This window comes from Leucoraja erinacea, chromosome 26 (assembly GCF_028641065.1).
Source record: "Leucoraja erinacea ecotype New England chromosome 26, Leri_hhj_1, whole genome shotgun sequence".
Lineage (NCBI taxonomy): Eukaryota > Metazoa > Chordata > Chondrichthyes > Rajiformes > Rajidae > Leucoraja > Leucoraja erinaceus.
Genome location: NC_073402.1, coordinates 9862815 through 9880505, shown reverse-complemented (window position 1 = coordinate 9880505; position 17691 = coordinate 9862815). Strand labels below are relative to the sequence as shown.

Sequence of the window (17691 nt, the reverse complement as noted above, 5' to 3'; positions counted from 1 at the left end):
AGCTCTCGGACACCTCCTCCTACTTACCCCTGGACCATGACCCCACTGACGAGCAACAGGCCACCATCTCTAGCACCATCACCGACTTCATCAACTCCCACGCCCAGCCCGCCCGAACCTCCAACCTCATTGTTCCACAGTCCCGCATGTCCCGATATTACCTTCTCCCCAAAATCCACAAACCTGGCTGTCCCGGTAGACCCATTGTCTCTGCCTGTTCGTGCCCTACCAAACTCATTTCCACATATCTTGACTCCATCCTATCCCCCTTGGTTAAATCCCTCCCTACCTATGTTCAAGACACCTCAGACACTCTCCATCATCTCTGCGCATTCCATTCATTAGGCCCTCATCCTCTCATCTTCACCATGGACGTCCAGTCATTCTGCACCTCCATCCCCCACCAGGATGGGCTCAAAGCCCTCTGGTCCTTCCTTGACCGGTGAAGCAACCTATACCCGGCCACTGACACTCTCCTCCGCCTAGCGGAGCTGGTCCTTACGCTCAATAACTTCTCATTTGACTCCTCCCATTTCATCCAAATACAAGGCGTAGCTTTGGGCACGTGCATGGGCCCCAGCTACGCCTGCCTTTTTGTCGGGTACATCGAACAATCCTTCTTCGAGATGTACCAGGGCCCCATCCCGACCTCTACCTCCGCTACATCGACGACTGTTTTCGTGCCACCTCCTGCACCCACACACAACTGACTGACTTCAACCACTTCACCACCAACTTCCATCAAGCATTCAAATACACCTGGACCCTTTCCAACACTTCCCTACCATTCCTTGACCTCACTATCTCCATCGCAGGTGATAGACCTCTGACCGACATCCACTATAAACCCACTGACTCCCATGGCTATCTGGACTACACTTCCTCCCACCCTGCTTCCTGTAAGGACTCCATCCCCTATTCCCAATTCCTCCGTCTACGCCGCATCTGCTCCCAGGATGAAGCATTCCACACCAGGGCATCTGAAATGTCCTCATTCTTCAGGGAACGGGTGTTACCCTCCCCCACCATTGATGAGGCTCGCACCAGGGTCTCTTCCATACCCCGTAACACTGCTCACTCTCCCCATCCCCCCACTCGCACTCTCCCCATCCCCCCACAAAGTCCCCCTAGTCCTCACCTTTCACCCCACTAGCCGACACATACAACAAGTAAACCTCCGTCAGTTTTGTCTCCTGCAATGTGACCTCACCACTCCCCACATCTTCCCATCTCCCCCCATGTCTGTTATCCACAAAGAACGCTCCCTCTGTAACTCCCTTGTCAATTCTTCCCTTCCCTCCCATACCACCCCCTCCCCGGGCACTTTCCCTTGCAACCGCAAGAGATGCTACACTTGTCGCTTTACCTCCCCCCTGACTCCATTCAAGGACCCAAGCAGTCGTTCCAGGTGCAACAGAGGTTCACCTGCATCTCCTCCAACCTTATCTATTGCATCCGCTGCTCTAGATGTCAGCTGATCTACATCGGTGAGACCAACACCTCATCTCGGTCCGCATTAACCAACCTGACCTTCAGCACTTCAACTCCTCCTCCCATTCCGTATCCGACCTCTCTGTCCTGGGTCTCCTCCATGGCCAGAGTGAGCACCACCGGAAATTGGAGGAACACCACCTCATATTCCGCTTGGGGAGTCTGCATCCTGGTGGCATGAACATTGAATTCTCCAAATTTTGTTAGCCTTTGTTGTCCCCTTCCCATCCTATCTCTCCCTCAGCCCTCGGGCTCCTCCTCCTCCTCCTTCCTTTCTTCTCCCCTTCAGTCTGAAGAAGGGTTTCGGTCCGAAACTTTGCCTATTTCCTTCGCTCAATAGATGTTGCTGCACCTGCTGAGTTTCTCCAGCATTTTTGTGTACATTCGATTTTCCAGCATCTGCAGTTCCTTCTTAAATACTTATTCTACCTCCTGTTTAATCATTTACCTTAATCTAACTTAGTACCTCCTTCCAAGGTGCAGGCTTACCCCTGTTCAAAAACATCTTAAAACTTATGAACCAGTTCTCCAAAGATGCTGTCTTTCCCATTGAGTCACCCCAGTACTTGTTAAAACATATAGAGATGTGACTTAATGAAATCAACAAATTCCACATGGGTGGAAGAGGTAACCCCGATGTAGTGGAGAAAGAGTTGGAGGATGGTGCCATGGCATGTTTGAACAAGAAATATTCAACGTAACCCACAAAAAGGCAGGCATAGCTGGGGCCGATGTGAGTGCCCATGGCTACATCTTTAACGTGGAGATAGTGAAAGGAGTTGAACATGAAATTGAGGGTGAGAACAAATTCCGTCAGGTGGAGAAGAGTGTTTGTAGATGGAAATTGATTGCGTCTCTGTTCAAGGAAGCACGGGAGTGCGTGGGCACCTTCCTGGTGAGGGATGGAGGTGTAAAGAGACTGGGCATCTGTGATAGAGATGAGGCAAAGGGGGCTTGGAAATTGAACGTTTCTCATGAGTTAAAAGGCATGTGGGCTGTCTCAGATGTAGGTCAGAGGGCCTGGATATGGGGGAATAGGATGGAATCAAGTTATTTGGGAGAAAGTTCTGTGAGGTTGGAGCATGCAGAGACAATGGGTCTGCTAGGGCAGTCCTGTTTATGGACATTGGGATAGAGATAGATATGCAGGGCTGGGGATCAATAAGATTGGACGCTGTGCAAGGGAGATAACCTGGGTGATGCAATCAGAAACAGTCGAGAAGGTGATGGCCTAGTCTTCAACTGTGGGGTCCTGGTCAAAGGGTAGATATGAGGAGCAGTCTGAGAGATGGTGCCTGTCCTCAGCATGATAGAGACACTTCCTCTGGCAGCTTGTTCTGTCCATCCAACACCCTCCGAGTGAAAAAGTTGCTCCTCCAGCTCCTATTAGATATTTCCTCTCTCACATTTGCCCTATGCCCAATGGGTCTTGATACCCTTACTCTGGGTAAAGACTGTGTGCATTCACCCGAGGTGTGGGCAGCTTGATTGTGAACATGTATAAACATGCAAAGTCTTTTCACTGACTGAATAGCGCCAAAGCACCTTGATACATGTGACAATAAATTAAACATGTCCCGGAAACATCCTCGTAAATCTTCTCTGCACAGTTTACAGCTTAATGACATTCTTCTGTAGCACGGTGACTAAAACAGAACACAAAACTCCAAATGTGGCCTCACTAATGCCTTGTCCCACCCTGCCATAACATACCAACTTGTACATTCGATACCCAGATTGATGAAGGCCAATGTACCAAAAGTCTTATTCTCTACCCCAATCTACCTGTCACACTATGCTTCTTTAGGGGAACTATGTACCTGCACTCCTAGATCCCTCTGCTCGACAACACTCCCAAAGGCTCTTCCATTTATGGTGAAGATGCTATCCTGGTTCAAATTCTAAAATTGCAACACCTCACACTTATCTGCATTCAAATCCATTAACCATTCCATTGCCTACTTGCCTTGCTGATCAAGATTCTACTGAACTTTGTGCAAAAGGCTTAAATGGTGCAGAATTTTATAGGTGTATTTAGAGATGTTTTTAAGACTTAGTAATGGACACTGAGTGCAGTGAACATTACATGGAACCCGGCTACACAAACACAGTCATTCACACACAAGATTCTTTTTGTTTTGATGCTTGTTTATTAAGCTGATGAAACTACAATGTTACAGTTCAATCACAATCACTGGAAGCACAGAACACACTGTGAGCTTTCCAAACCTTGGTGTAACAAACAATGTGAAATTAAGAGTTTAAATAAAGAGAGAGACAGTAATCATTCCAATCAGCACAATCTAAATCAAGACAGGATCAGCCTCCACCACAGGGACTTTCCCACAGTCCGTGTCTGCCCATCACCACCACCCCCGTGCCCCTGACACTTTCTTGTCTACATGTGTGTATCAGAGAGATGGCACCAAATGCCCTGGACACCACTCTGTAACGCTGCATCTTTTAACTGGGATGCCCAACTATTCCCAGTGGGATTTGAGGAAGGGCTCCAGCAGAATGGACGAGGAGGGGAGTCTGGTTAAAGAGGGCGGACGTCTGTTCTGAGCAGTCCCTGTGCTTCAGTCAAGGGTCAGTGTGTGGGGCAGTGCCCTGGGGTTTACAACCTGCAAATCCATGTAGACATCACCATGGTTCCCCGCTCCCCATCCCTCTCTCAATGTGTGACGGAGAATGGCCGAGACGCTTGTGTATTGAGTTTGAAGCCATTACCCTGTCAGTGAGGGGAATGAGAAACTGGAAGGACTCAGTGAGTTGTTCCTTACCCCGACATAAACAGCCCTTTATTCTGGAATCAACATTACTTCTACTACTAATCTGGTTTAGAGAGGAAAGATCGCAAAGCAAGGTCATATTCAGCTAGTGTAGTTTGAGGAGATTGTGTACCCCTCTGCACATTTAAATGCTTTTTGGAGCCAAAACATTTAAAGTGTACAATCATTATTATCTTTAATTATGACTTTCCCTTCTTGTGTAAATGTTGTTGATCCCCAGTCAATGATGTTCCCTCCATCACTGTAACACCCCTGACTGATCAACTCAATCTCATAGGGTTTTAGAACACGATCCCACATATTAACATCAGTTATCTCTCCGACAAAGGATTGTTCGATGTCAAATTTACCACCGACTGAGTCTTGCTCCTGACCAATAAAAAACTGGCCACCATTTTTCACAACTCCACCCTTACTACTAACCTTCCTTAGACTACGTCCCCCATTGACCCAGACTGTTATCTCACCATTTTGAGACTCCCAGCTCACACAGATGTGTCTCAACCAGGCATCCATTTTTGGGAGTGAAAATCCCGTTATAACAGATCCTAAATACAGGTCAAGTTGTGCATTAGTCTTTTGCCAAATCAGCAGCTCATTGTTGGATCCGCTTACTGCGTAGGAGAACAAAGCGTAATTATGTTTCTCTTCAGAGGCTGCTCTGAGGCAGACAGTAAAGGCAGTCAAATCAGAGAAATCAGCTGCATTCAACTTGACGAAGCTGGTGGCTGTTTTGGTTGGGAATATCACTGATTTCTGCATCAATCCTGTAAAATATGAAGTTTGAATGTTAAATCTCTGTTTGAAATTGTACCTTTGTCATCGGCGATGGAGCATAGGATAACTAGAGAGCAGATTTCTGCAAAATGATTTTTTCTTGAATTCTGAGAGACAGGGCAGGAGTTTCAGAAGTGCATTCTGCAGAACCTCTTCAGCCCGTTTCTAGTTTACAAGGAAGGCAGCATTGCTGAAATTGTTCTGGTAAATTAGCCAGAACTGGTAGAGCAAGTAAAGCAGAGATTACTGCATCCCAAGGGTTAACAGGATGCAGATCATTGCATAGAAATGGACATTGTTGCTACTCCCCCAGAGGAGAGTAGGTCAGGAAATGAAAGGCAAATTCTGGAATGGTCAGAGAGAGCAGGTATGGACATCATGGGCTAAATGGCCACTATCCATGCAGTATCCTACAGTGCAGATAAATGCACATTGCAAGCACTACCAGTAAAAAGAGTCAAGAATATGTCGAGAAATAAAGCATGAATTGTTCAGTTAAGGCGATCCCGGCTCGACGGGCAAAATGTCAACTGGTATATGTAAAAATGTAATAATTACTGCATAGGGGAAGATGTAAAGATGTAAAGATGCACGTTCCGTAGATAGTGGGGCCCCAGCTAAGTAATTTTGACTTTGCCGAGTTGTGTTTTGTTATCTTCCTCAGAGACCCGGGACGGCATACAGAATTGTCGGGGACAATTGAAGAGAATAGTTGGACCACTCCAGCGACTGGGTTGCCAAAGAAGTCTGGGACTTCAGAGATCAAGTTGGACTTGACAGGAAAAGAGTAGTTGGACTGCTCGGGTAACGGGGTTACCAAAGAATTGTCGGGGGACAATTGAGAAGAGTGGTTGGACTCTTCGGGCGATAAACAGGGTCGTCCAAGGTAAGAAATTTGGGCATTCAGTCAAGTTGGACTTGACGGGGAAAAAGTACAGTCATAATTGTCGAGGAGGGAATCAGAATGGGCTCGACAAACTCAAAAGCTTATGAAAGTGATGAGAAATGTATGTTTATACAAAGTAAGCGTAATTGTAGATACTTAAACAAGTGGAAAGAAAGGTATGATTTTAGTGGTAAGTTACTTGTTGATGATTGTAATGACTGCTATTGCCAAAGATGCAACAAAAAGAAGGAAGGATAAAGACAAGTTGGGCTACCATGAAGCACGTCTGTGGCTTCAGGAAGCCAGATCACGCAGAGACGGAAAGGAAAAAGAGAAGGAACAACTTACCAAAAGCGAACCATCGACAAACGCTTTCCTCCAGAAGGGGGACAACGAGGTCCCCCACCGATCACCGGGTATGGCGAGTGCCCCCCCTCCATACACAACGGAGAAAAAGGGGGCGGCCTTGCCACCGGTGTAAGAAACCGTTGGATCGGACTCAACAAGAGCTCCAACCCCCCTACTGGAACAAAAAACAACCATTAAGGAAAGCGGCCAGTTGCACCCAGGTTTGCAAAGTCCGAAAATGACTCACTCAGGTACCATTTTCTAATCTTCATGCAGGTCCTATATTTGAGCCTAAATCTCCACGGTCAATAATAAGACCAAGCAGGGCTGAAATGTATCCTATGATTGCAATGCCTAATCCAAATGCCGGCACAGTGGGGCCAATGTATGTGTACAGGCCATGGAATATGGAGGATATTAAAAAGGCACTGGAGGGCATTCCACATCCTAGAGATAATTTGGCAAAGTGGCAGAGGGACTTTGGAAACGTGGTTGTAAGTTATCGTTTAAATGCGGTAGAATATGAACAAGCGTTGCGAAGTCTTGTCGGGTGTGATTGGTGTTTAATTGAAGGAGACTGGAATGCTATTGTAAATGGAGCACCCCTTCAGTGGGCACCAGGTCAGAATGATTATCATAACAGACGAATAGCTATTGAAAATCGAATAAGAGAGCACTTCCAGAGAGGAGTCGATTACAATAAAATTAGGGAATGTACACAAAATAAAGACGAGCCTGTGCTACACTATTTCTCCAGACTTAGGGTTGTCTTTGAGGCAAATAATGGACAAGAAGTACCGATCCCGTGGGTGGATGATGGACCGTTTGCCCAACAGTTTAAAATCGAACTGTTAAACGGATTAAAACCCGAGATTAGTTTGTATATAAAAAAGCACATGGTGGGATGGAAAACAAAGGCATTCAATGATGTAAAAGATTGGGCAGTACATGCGGTGGAAAACACCAAACAGAAAAAGATTGTAAAGAACGCTTATCTGGCCGGGAAATAAGCGAAAATACCATCCCTGTATTCTACCGCGTAAAACAAGGAGATCAGGGGCGGAGAGGCCAGAGAGGCAGAGGTAGAGGGAGTAGGTCCCCAAGGGAGGAGGGATGTTTTGTCTGCGGAAAGAGATTGTCCCCAGGCTAAGCATATTACACTAAGAGAAGGCGAGGAGGGTTCAAGGTCCCGAAGCTATGACCAATCCTGACTGATCGAGGCTGGCGGGAGGGACAAATCAACCAGAGATACTCCCACTCCCCCAGCCGACAAAGAGCCTCTGCAAATATTGGATCTAGAAGAAATCTTCTATGTCTTACAAGACTACCTAAAGCCTACGATAGGTTTAATAGTGAATGGGGAAAGGATGACATTCTTATGCGATAGCGGAGCATGTAAAACTGTCATAATAAAAGATGAAGAGCCCCCGGGAACACTATACTCCAAGAATTCATTAATAGTAAAGTCTGCCACCGAGCATACTAACATGGAGTTCTTGACAAAACCACTTCAGTTCCAAGAACCAATATCTAATGTGTGTTGTGAGGAATAGGTACTGGTCTCAGCGATTTGATCAGTAACTTTGCTAGGCCGATATATTATGATGGGATAGTGGATTGGTATAATACCCACCACACATAGATGACCCAGATGTCAAAGCACAAGTGGATATTTTAACTGCTGCGCTGCTAGCTTTGGATCTTGACTTTGAGGAAGAAAAAATCTGTAGTCACTGTTTAATCAAACACAGTTGCAAACGGAATCTGCTGCAGTTGATCCAAGAAGGGTTGAGCAAGGCAATGTGTCTTTAACTGCTGACATTTTAGTCATCATTGAGGAAGACTGTGTTATTGATACAGTGCATATCGACCAATCACACATTGCACCACCCTTTTCTACAATGGTAACAGATAACAGCAGGAATTGGCGCTTCAAAGCAGATCTTTCCGAACAACTTATTTTGCTGCTGGAACTGTACAACCCCAAAGATGTGTATAACTATCTGCACCCCTTATCTCTCAGCCTCTGTGCGGATAAGGTATCTTCAGTCCGATGGATTGCCTACAGACTGGTGAGTGAGATGATCAGAAAATGTTATGAGGCTTCAACTCCTGCTTTAGCGGTGGACTTGATCAGTGAACTTGTTGATAGGTTTTGCCACAGTGTGAAGTGATCAGGTCGTCAAGCCTTTGTCTTTGTCTTTGTCTGCCAGGCAGTGATAGAAGATGATTATATCCCAATAGAACAATTTGCTGAGCATTTAATGCCACATTTGCTACAGCTAGCATCTGATCCTGTGCCAAATGTCAGAGTACTGTTAGCAAGACTTTGAGGCAAACCCTAATGGAAAATGGATGATGCGGAAAAACAGGAGGATGGACTGTGGAGATATAAAGATGGACGCTTGATATTGCCAAAGTCCTTATTCCGATTTGCCTGTGTTATGAGCCATGGGGTAACCCATGTCTCAACAGGAGGAATGGTGCAACTAATCGAGAAGGTGTTCAAAACCTATGGGTTCACGAGTTATGCAAAGAAGTACTGCGAAACGTGCGAGATATGTGCCAGGTACAATCCACAAGGAAACATGAAGAAACAACAAGGGAAGTACCCACAACCAAGGTACCCATTTCAAAATTTACATATGGACTTTATTGAATTAACCCCCTCGCAAGGAAAGAAATATTGTTTAGTGATTATTGATGTATTTTCCCAATGGGTTGAAGTTTTTCCCTCTGCCAATGCGGATGCATTGACAGTGGCAAAAGCTCTCCTCAGGGACATCATACCAAGGTTCGGGATACCAGAGAAAATATATAGTGACAATGGGAGCCATTTTGTCAATGAGGTAATAGAGAAGCTCACGGTGACCCTAAAGATACAATTAAAACATCACTTCTCTTACCACCCACAGTCTGCAGGGTTAGTAGAAAGGACGAATGGAACTATTAAAAGCAAATTAAGGAAGGAAACGGGATTTTCCTGGATAGATTGTCTCCCATTAGTCTTATTAAATATGAGAATGCTGCCGAGTACGAGGGGAATGTCCCCGTATGAAATATTGTATGGTAAACCATTCCAATACCCTGTTCTACAAAGGTTTTCTGAAACAGTAAGTGAAGATAGTACCCTAGCACAGTACATGAAGAAAATGCAAATAAACAAATCTCGTGTGTTGAAAGGTTTAACAGGTCTTGACCAAGCGGAAGGGGATCTCGTGGAGGAATTAAAGCCCGGAGACTGGGTGTTCGTAAAAATTATCAAAAGAAAAAGGTGGTCAAGCCCTCAGTGGGAAGGTCCGTATCAAGTACTACTTACTACTCCCACTGCGGTAAGAATTGCCGAAAGGCCAACGTGGGTACATATCACACACTGCAAAAGAGTAAAATTCCCAACTTCAGAGTAGGAGAAAGGGTGACCGACGACGGCTGACGGCCTGTACAGGTCCAGTAACGATCGGAAACCTACACCTCCGAAACCATGAAGTGGGGCTGATTATTCTGAGTGGAATTGCATTAATCACCAGCATATGCGAAGTATACAATATACCTGAACCGAGGAAGTACTTGCACTTTTGAAATCGACCCATGTCAGTATAAAACTAACAGTTGCAAGGACAAAGCATACGTAACGGATGGGGCGTATGTCTGTCTAGCACCCTGCTCAAAATGGCACTATGTTTTCCAACACTCTGAATCCTCAGGCTATAAAGAGACCGGAATGGAGCAATACCAGCGATGGTCATTAAAAAGAAAGTCCTGCACCCATACGAACCCTGGCTGGAGTAACCGGGGAAGATGGGGAAATACACAGCCTACTTGGAAAATGTATATAATTGTGAGAACCATCCAGAAGAAAGATGAAGGGTGGTATGACGTGTGTTGACGTTACAGCTGATGATGCCGTTTACTCACGTAACACTGAAAGATGTGAAGGAGAAATCTGAGACAGGGAATAGAGTGAAATGGGAACTTGCTAAAGGTTCTTTTGATGCACGCATTTACATAGATGAAATTGGAGTGCCCAGAGTGGTTCCAGATGAATTTAAGGCACGCAATCAAATAGCTGCAGGATTTGAGTCTGTAATCTTCTGGTGGTCAACCATTAATAAAAATGTAGATTGGATAAATTGCTTATATTATAATCAGCAGTGATTTATCAATTTTACTTCGGAGTCACGTGAGTGACTACGTGAAGAACCCACCCAGCGCGCAGGCGCGGCATTACGTCAGCAGTGCAACAGCGGCAGCAGCTGGAGCCAGGCTCTCCAGCGGCAGCATAAAGTCAAGACCTCAGGTAAGTGCCTTTTTTGTGTTACAGAGTCGCTCAACGGTGGAGAATTATGGCCACCAGGAAGCGACCAGCCAGAAGGACTGCCTGCCCTACTCCACCCGAGGAGGGGTCCATAGCTGGGCGGCAGCCACTCGTAGCGGAGGAGCCATTTCAACACTCCCGCTCACCCGACACCGAGCCGCCCCCTGTGCTGCCGATATCAACGCCCCGCACAGGGAGGAAGGCTACCCATAAAACGGACCGGCCGGTGTCCTCCGATTCATCGGAGGAACGGGAACGCTCTCCACCGCCGAAACGGGGAGACGCCCGCATCAGCTGCATGAGGCAGCTGTTGGAACAAATGATCGATGAGGAGATGCAGGCTAGGCATCTCCCAGGAGGACGGGCTTTGGCCTCCTCCTTACCATCTCCACACCCTTCTGTACCCTCTATGTTCGAGGGCAGTAAGGGAGGCCAGGACTGGGCTGGCCTATCCCAAGGGCAGGCGGACGACAACATCAGTATGCCGGGCGTGCTAGAAGAAGAGCTACTGGGTGTAGTGGGTCGGTACGCTGCGCCCCCAACAACCGGGATGGTACTACCACCTCGACTGGCGGCCAGCATCAATAGGCTTTCCAACAAGCCGCTGCTGGAGAAGGTCGTCCAGCAGGCCCTTGAAACCTATACAGCGCCAGAGAATTGCGAGGCGCTGCGGGTGAAAACAGTCAACGGGCAAATATGGAACCAGCTGGGGCAGCAGATAAGGACTCACGAAGTAAAAATGCAGCGGGTCCTGAAGCTCCACTCTGCAGCCGTCACCGCCTTTGCTCGGTCCGTCGGGAACGAAGAGCTTTCCATACCCCAGCAGGATGCACTGGCGTTGATGTGCAACACCACGTACGAGCTTAACAGCCTACGGAGGGATAACATCAGGCCTGCCCTCAATCCAAAATACGCAGGCCTCTGCAAAGCCCCAGCGCCCGAACGGGAGGCGCTGCTATTTGGTGCAGACCTGGCCAAAAAACTAAAAGAGTTGGAAGAGGCGGCAAAACCTGTAGGCCTCATGAGGGCAGCGCCAGGACCGAGCAGGGTGAAGACACCCAGTTGGCAGCACGCCTCAGCATCCACCAGCAGGTACCGAGCTGGTGAAAGCCTGGTGACCGCCTCCCACTACCCCCAGAGCTCTTTTTTAGAGCGGGGCCCAGGGCGGAGCCGTGGGAAGATGCGCCGCCCCACCGCAGCACCAACACGGACAACCTTGGGCCAAACCTACCGAAAACGGCCCCACAAATAAACATGGAGGTAGGTGGGTCTGGTTCCTGCCAACATGCACAGACAAAGGGTGTTGTATTAACAGGAGGACGTTTGAGGTTCTTCAAGCATGTTTGGTGCTCCCTTACTAACAATAAGTTTATACTCAACAGTATCAGTGGATACAAAATTGAATTCAAACCAGGCATAGAACCGCCAGTTCAGCACATGCCCCAAAGGGTATTCCTTCCCTCAGCAGTTGAGAAGGTAGAAGGACAAGCTGAACTAGATCGGCTCGTGGCTAAAGGCATCATAGAAATGACCACACACGAGCCGCAAGAATTTGTATCAAATATTTTTCTCAAATCCAAAAAAGATGGTGGATGTCGCATTATTATTGATCTGACGTCACTTAATCAGTCTGTTGAGTATCAACATTTCAAAATGGAGACATTTGTCACTGCCAGACAACTGATCTCCAAGGGATACTACATGGCAAGCATAGATATCAAGGATGCTTACTATTTGGTACCCATTCATAGAGATTATTACAAATATCTGAAATTTATCTGGATGGGCCAGCTATGGCAGTACAAAGCCTTGCCCAATGGTTTAACGACAGCTCCCAGATTATTTACAAAAATTCTCAAAGTGGCCATGAAAAAATTGAGAGAACTAAAACATTTAGTGGTGGCCTATCTGGATGATGTTCTCATATTAGGGAGAACAAGGGAACTAGCTGTCGCAGGAGTTTTAGCCACTAAACAACTCCTTGAAACTTTGGGATTCATCCTTCACCCAGATAAATCAATATTGGAGCCTACTACTAACATGGATTACCTAGGCTTCACTATTGACACTGTCCATATGACTGTCACTCTGCCCAGAGACAAAAAAGTTTCACTCATCGAAGCTTGTAACCATTTAATTGCTACACCGCAACCAAGGATACGGCACGTAGCCAGAGTTATTGGCTCTATAGTAGCAGCATTCCCGGCTGCCCAACATGGGCCCTTGCATTATCAAAATTTGCAAAGAGCAAGGACTCATGCATTACGTCTTAATAGGGGGCATTATGACCGCAAAATGGAGTTACCCACTGAAGCCAAATCAGAACTTCAGTGGTGGGTTGATAATATTTGGCACAGTCACAGTCCTATCACCGTAACCAATCCTAACATAACCATTACAACGGATGCCAGTGCTTTAGGCTGGGGAGCCACTAACTCCATAGACAGCACAGGTGGCAGATGGACTAACTCAGAGGCATCGCTACTACAATCACTGGGCATTAACTTCTTGGAAATCCTCGCCGCCTTTTATGGGCTAAAAGCATATACATCTGATATGCGGCATGTGCATGTTAGGATTATGATCGACAACACTACGGCGGTATCTTATATCCAGCACATGGGTGGCATAAAATCAGTATCATGCGACAAATTAACTGCTATAATCTGGCAATGGTGTGTCGAGACACATATTTGGCTATCAGCTGCCTATTTACCAGGCAAGCTAAATTTAGTGGCGGACACCAGGTCACGAAAATTCAATGACAACATCGAATGGATGTTGGACCCAAAACTATTTGCTAGAATTGTCAAGCAATATGGAACGCCAGATATAGATTTGTTTGCGTCTAGACTAAATCACCAACTACCCATGTATGTGGCTTGGGAACCAGACCCAGAGGCAGCAGCGGTAGATGCCTTCACGCTGGATTGGGGAAATTTCTTTTTCTATGCTTTCCCTCCCTTCTGCCTCATCAGTCGGGTACTCCAGAAAATTCAGGCAGACTCAGCCTCCGGCATTCTGGTCGTGCCCGACTGGCCTACCCAACCATGGTTCCCAATGTTCCACGACATGGTGGTAGAGACACCTATGGTCCTTCACAACCACCCCCAATTATTGACTCACCCGGTAACTGGCATTAGTCATCCATGCCACCAAAAATTGAACCTCCTGGTTTCCAGATTCTGAACAGACCTTACCGGGGATTGGGGTTATCAGAGAGAACAATCACCACCATGTCGGCATCCCTGCGAGTTTCCACCAAAAAACAGTACCTGACCTACATCAGGAAATGGGAACAGTACTGTCTGGAAGCAGGGACATCCTACAAGACGGCTTCGATCTCGGATGTGCTGGAGTTCCTGGCCCACCTGCACCATGACCTAAAGATGAGCTACAGTGCCATCAATACAGCTCGGAGCGCCCTGTCCGCATACCTTATGCCCATAGGACAGCATAGTGTGGGATCCCACCCTCTGGTTATCAAACTCCTTAAAGGGATCTATAACACCAAACCCCCTACACCTAGATACACCCATATGTGGGATGTAAGTGTAGTATTGTCACACCTTCGAGGTTGGCCTCCGGTGGGATCCCTGAGCCTGGAACAGTCCACTTATAAGACCCTCATGCTCATGGCGCTTGTCTCAGCTCAGAGGGTTCAGTCGCTGCATCAGTTAAATCTGAACCACATGGTGACCACCCCAGATACCATTACGTTTACCATGCCGGGGTTGGTCAAACAGAGCAGACCAGGTACATTAGTTGATCTTCCGGGCATACCCTCCAGAACCTAGGCTGTGTGTGGTGACCCACCTTTATAATTATATAGACACAACCCAAACTCTTAGAGGGGGAGAGAAAGCCTTATGGGTCAGCCATAAAAAGCCTTTTGGACGGGTTACCAGCCAGACAATATCCAGATGGTTGAAACAGGTCCTTAATATGGCAGGGATTAACACAGATGTTTTTAAATCCCATTCAACCAGGGCAGCGTCCACGTCAGCGGCGGATCGGATGCAGGTTCCCCTAGACCACATCCTCAGTGCAGCGGGATGGTCAAGGGAATCGACATTCCAAAAATTCTACCGTAAACCGCTGATGCAGAGGGACGTCTTTGCGGAGAGAATTTTAGAAACCGCAAATTTATGATTTAAAGACCAGGGGAGCTATTTTTTGTTGTTCTTAATAAACATTTGTTTTTTAAAACTAACAAACTTGTTGGTCTTTAGCTACCACTTCCTCCCTCGATGATCTTTCGGCAGTGAGTGATAAAACTGTTACACGGTTTGAAATCACAGACCTTTGAAGTCTTCACGTAGTCACTCACGTGACTCCGAAGTAAAATAGTGAGGTTAAACGAGTACTTACCAGTACAAAGTTTGATCTGTATTTTATGAGGAGTTACGATGAGGGATTACGTGCCCTCCGCTCCCACCCTCATTGTATAGATCAAACTCGGACTGATGTCTCATTAATCTTTACTATCTTTACTTCAATTTGTGTCTATCTGTGATTCCACACCGCTGCTTGGAAGTATGCCGCGCCTGCGCGCTGGGTGGGTTCTTCACGTAATCCCTCATCGTAACTCCTCATAAAATACAGATCAAACTTCGTACTGGTAAGTACTCGTTTAATCTCACTATTATACATGAGATGCTGTGAAAGGGTTAGCCGAACAACTAGATCAGACCAGTCTAATGGCCTGGCAGAATAGAATGTCCTTGGACATGCTACTAGCAGACAAGGGAGGAGTATGTGTAATGTTCGGATCATCTTGTTGTGCCTTTATTCCCAATAATACCGCACCTGATGGGTCGGTCTCCAGGGCCCTGGCTGGACTCACTTCACTGGCAGAGGAATTGGCTGAGAATTCAGTAGTCGTCACTTCCTGGGGTACTGGTCTGCAGGGGTACTGGTCTGCCTGGGCTGCTGCATCATCCCCTGTGTGAGAGGACTCGCCCAGTGACTGATTGAAACGTGTTAGTGCAGAAACTGACTAAGAAAATGACTGTTATACGAACTAATACCAACCAAAGCAGAAGAGAGACAATGCTATGAAATTGACTTGAGAGAAACATTCCTGACTGATTGAACCCTCACGAATGATCGAACTACAGAAAGTCGAGAGAACTTGTGGTTCTGTGAAGAAACATACATTTGAAGGACATAAATTTGTTTTAGATTATAATTCAGTAAATTTGTATAAAGAGGAGGAAAATGATGGAAAAATTGATGTAACTATTTCCTTGTGTATTCTATCTGTGTCTGCACAAGATTGTTTACCAAAACTGCCTAGGGCACAGTAATTGACAGGTCTCAGTCAAGAGATTAAGAGTCTATCACAGAACTTGCAGAACGGCTAATCTTGCTCCGGTGTAACTTTCCACAGCTAAATGTATGTCCTTTGAATCCTGAATGTCCTTGTTCATTACCATTTGTCTGGATGCTTTTTTGTCTAAATCAATGTATAAAAGAGATGGTTTTCAGCATTAGCTCAGAGAGGACTCCCACAGACACTTGGGCTCTGTGTCTCTCTCACAATAAAGTTCATTCAGTTTCTACCTCCGTTTTTGTAACAGTCTTTCTTGGAAAATTTCTAACAATTCCTCTGGCTTCAGACATAATTTCTGTTTTAATCCAGTGTCACGTTTTTGGAACTAATGATGTGACACTGACTAATCCGCTCCACGATGGGCCGCTACGGCGACAAGTGGCAGTTCGCCCACAGCCCGAGCTGCGCCCCCTCATCCGCCACCCCAAGAACAAGACTACCTTGCACACATCAGCTTCTGCCCCTACGGGGAGCGGGTTCCTCTGGGGTTGGAGCGGGGCTGGGCTGGAGTTGCTACTGGAAGGGTCACACACATGGCCAGGAAGCAGAAGGGTGTAGGTGGGGGTGGTGACAGATAGGGCTAACAATGAGTGGAGAAAAACAGAAACACCGACGTGCAAAGGAGACCTACAACATTGCACGATTTCTCTCGCGTTATGGCAGGTGATTGTCGCTGGGAAACTGAAGGGATCCACAATCTGCTGCTGCCCACCCGCTGAGTTAAAGAGTTCCCACGATAGACTCACGATACACTAAGGTAAACGCACGGGCCACTACGTTATTACAACGAGTTAAAATGTTTCAATTCTTAACCACAAGAGTAAAATTGACTCGTGGAAAATTTCAAACATGTTTGATTTTTTGCAAGAGTCGACAAGTTACAAGAGTACCTGTCGTTAGCGCCACAAACTTCTAATTTGCGTCCACGAGTTCCATACGTTTAATCGTACGTTATTACCACGAGTTTTAACTCGGGTTACCTCTTGTGTCAACTCGCAACGTGAGAATGGCCTATAAGGGCCTGTCCCACCAGCATAACATAGTCGCTTGAACCGTACGGCCTCGCGGGGCCGGTCCAACTTCGATCGCCGGAGCCATATAGGGTTGTGCGGAGCTGGTCCCGACATCGCGCGGGGCTCCGAAAAAATAGACCGTGTTTAAAAATTCTGCGTGGCAACGGCCTGCCGGCCCACAGCCGCCTCGACGTCGTGTCACTCACTTGACCTCCGCGCGACTCCCGCTTCTGGTTTGGTCGCGCTTGCCGCATGCAGGCGCATGCTGGTGGGACCCCTGTGAAGGCCGTGCTTGCCGCATGCAAGTCGCTTGCCCGTGGGACCGTTTACTCTTTTTGAGCACTGGTATTACTGATACTCTTTTCAAGCAGGTGGGAACCCCAAACCTCAATAATGAGAGGCTGACGAGGTCTGCAAAAACTCCAGCTAGTTGGTCCATGCAGGTTTTGAGAATACTATACCATTAGGTTGGGATGTTTTCTGAGAGTTCACCCTCTTTAAGGACCTTCTGATATACGCTTTGTTCCATCTCATGAAATTGAATGGGAAACTTGGTTTAGTGCGTGATCCAGGCAAATCATCCCAAACATGAGTACCACAGGTCAACAGTGCAAAAGAGAAAGGAAACAGGGTTGTAGAACATAGTGTTACAGTTACAGAAAAAGTGCAGAGAAAAAAAGTACAAGGGTGTTACGAGGTAGATAGGAAGATCAGGATTGGCACGTGAGAAGTTC

At 46.7% G+C, this 17691-nt stretch overlaps 2 protein-coding genes across 2 annotated transcripts; one reads left to right on the top strand and one right to left on the bottom strand.

The window, feature by feature from the left end:
- Positions 1-3620: 3620 nt before the first annotated feature.
- LOC129709650 (C-reactive protein-like) lies at positions 3621-5087 on the bottom strand. The gene has a single exon (XM_055656133.1). It carries the CDS (start codon positions 5043-5045, stop codon positions 4434-4436), a length of 612 nt encoding a protein of 203 aa, XP_055512108.1. The 5' UTR covers positions 5046-5087; the 3' UTR covers positions 3621-4433.
- A 219-nt stretch (positions 5088-5306) lies between these two features.
- On the top strand, positions 5307-10714 carry LOC129709649 (protein NYNRIN-like). The gene is made up of 2 exons (XM_055656132.1): positions 5307-5427; positions 5725-10714. The coding sequence occupies exon 2, from the start codon at positions 8646-8648 to the stop codon at positions 9699-9701; it is 1056 nt and encodes a 351-aa protein (XP_055512107.1). The 5' UTR covers positions 5307-5427; positions 5725-8645; the 3' UTR covers positions 9702-10714.
- The last annotated feature ends 6977 nt before the right edge of the window (positions 10715-17691 follow it).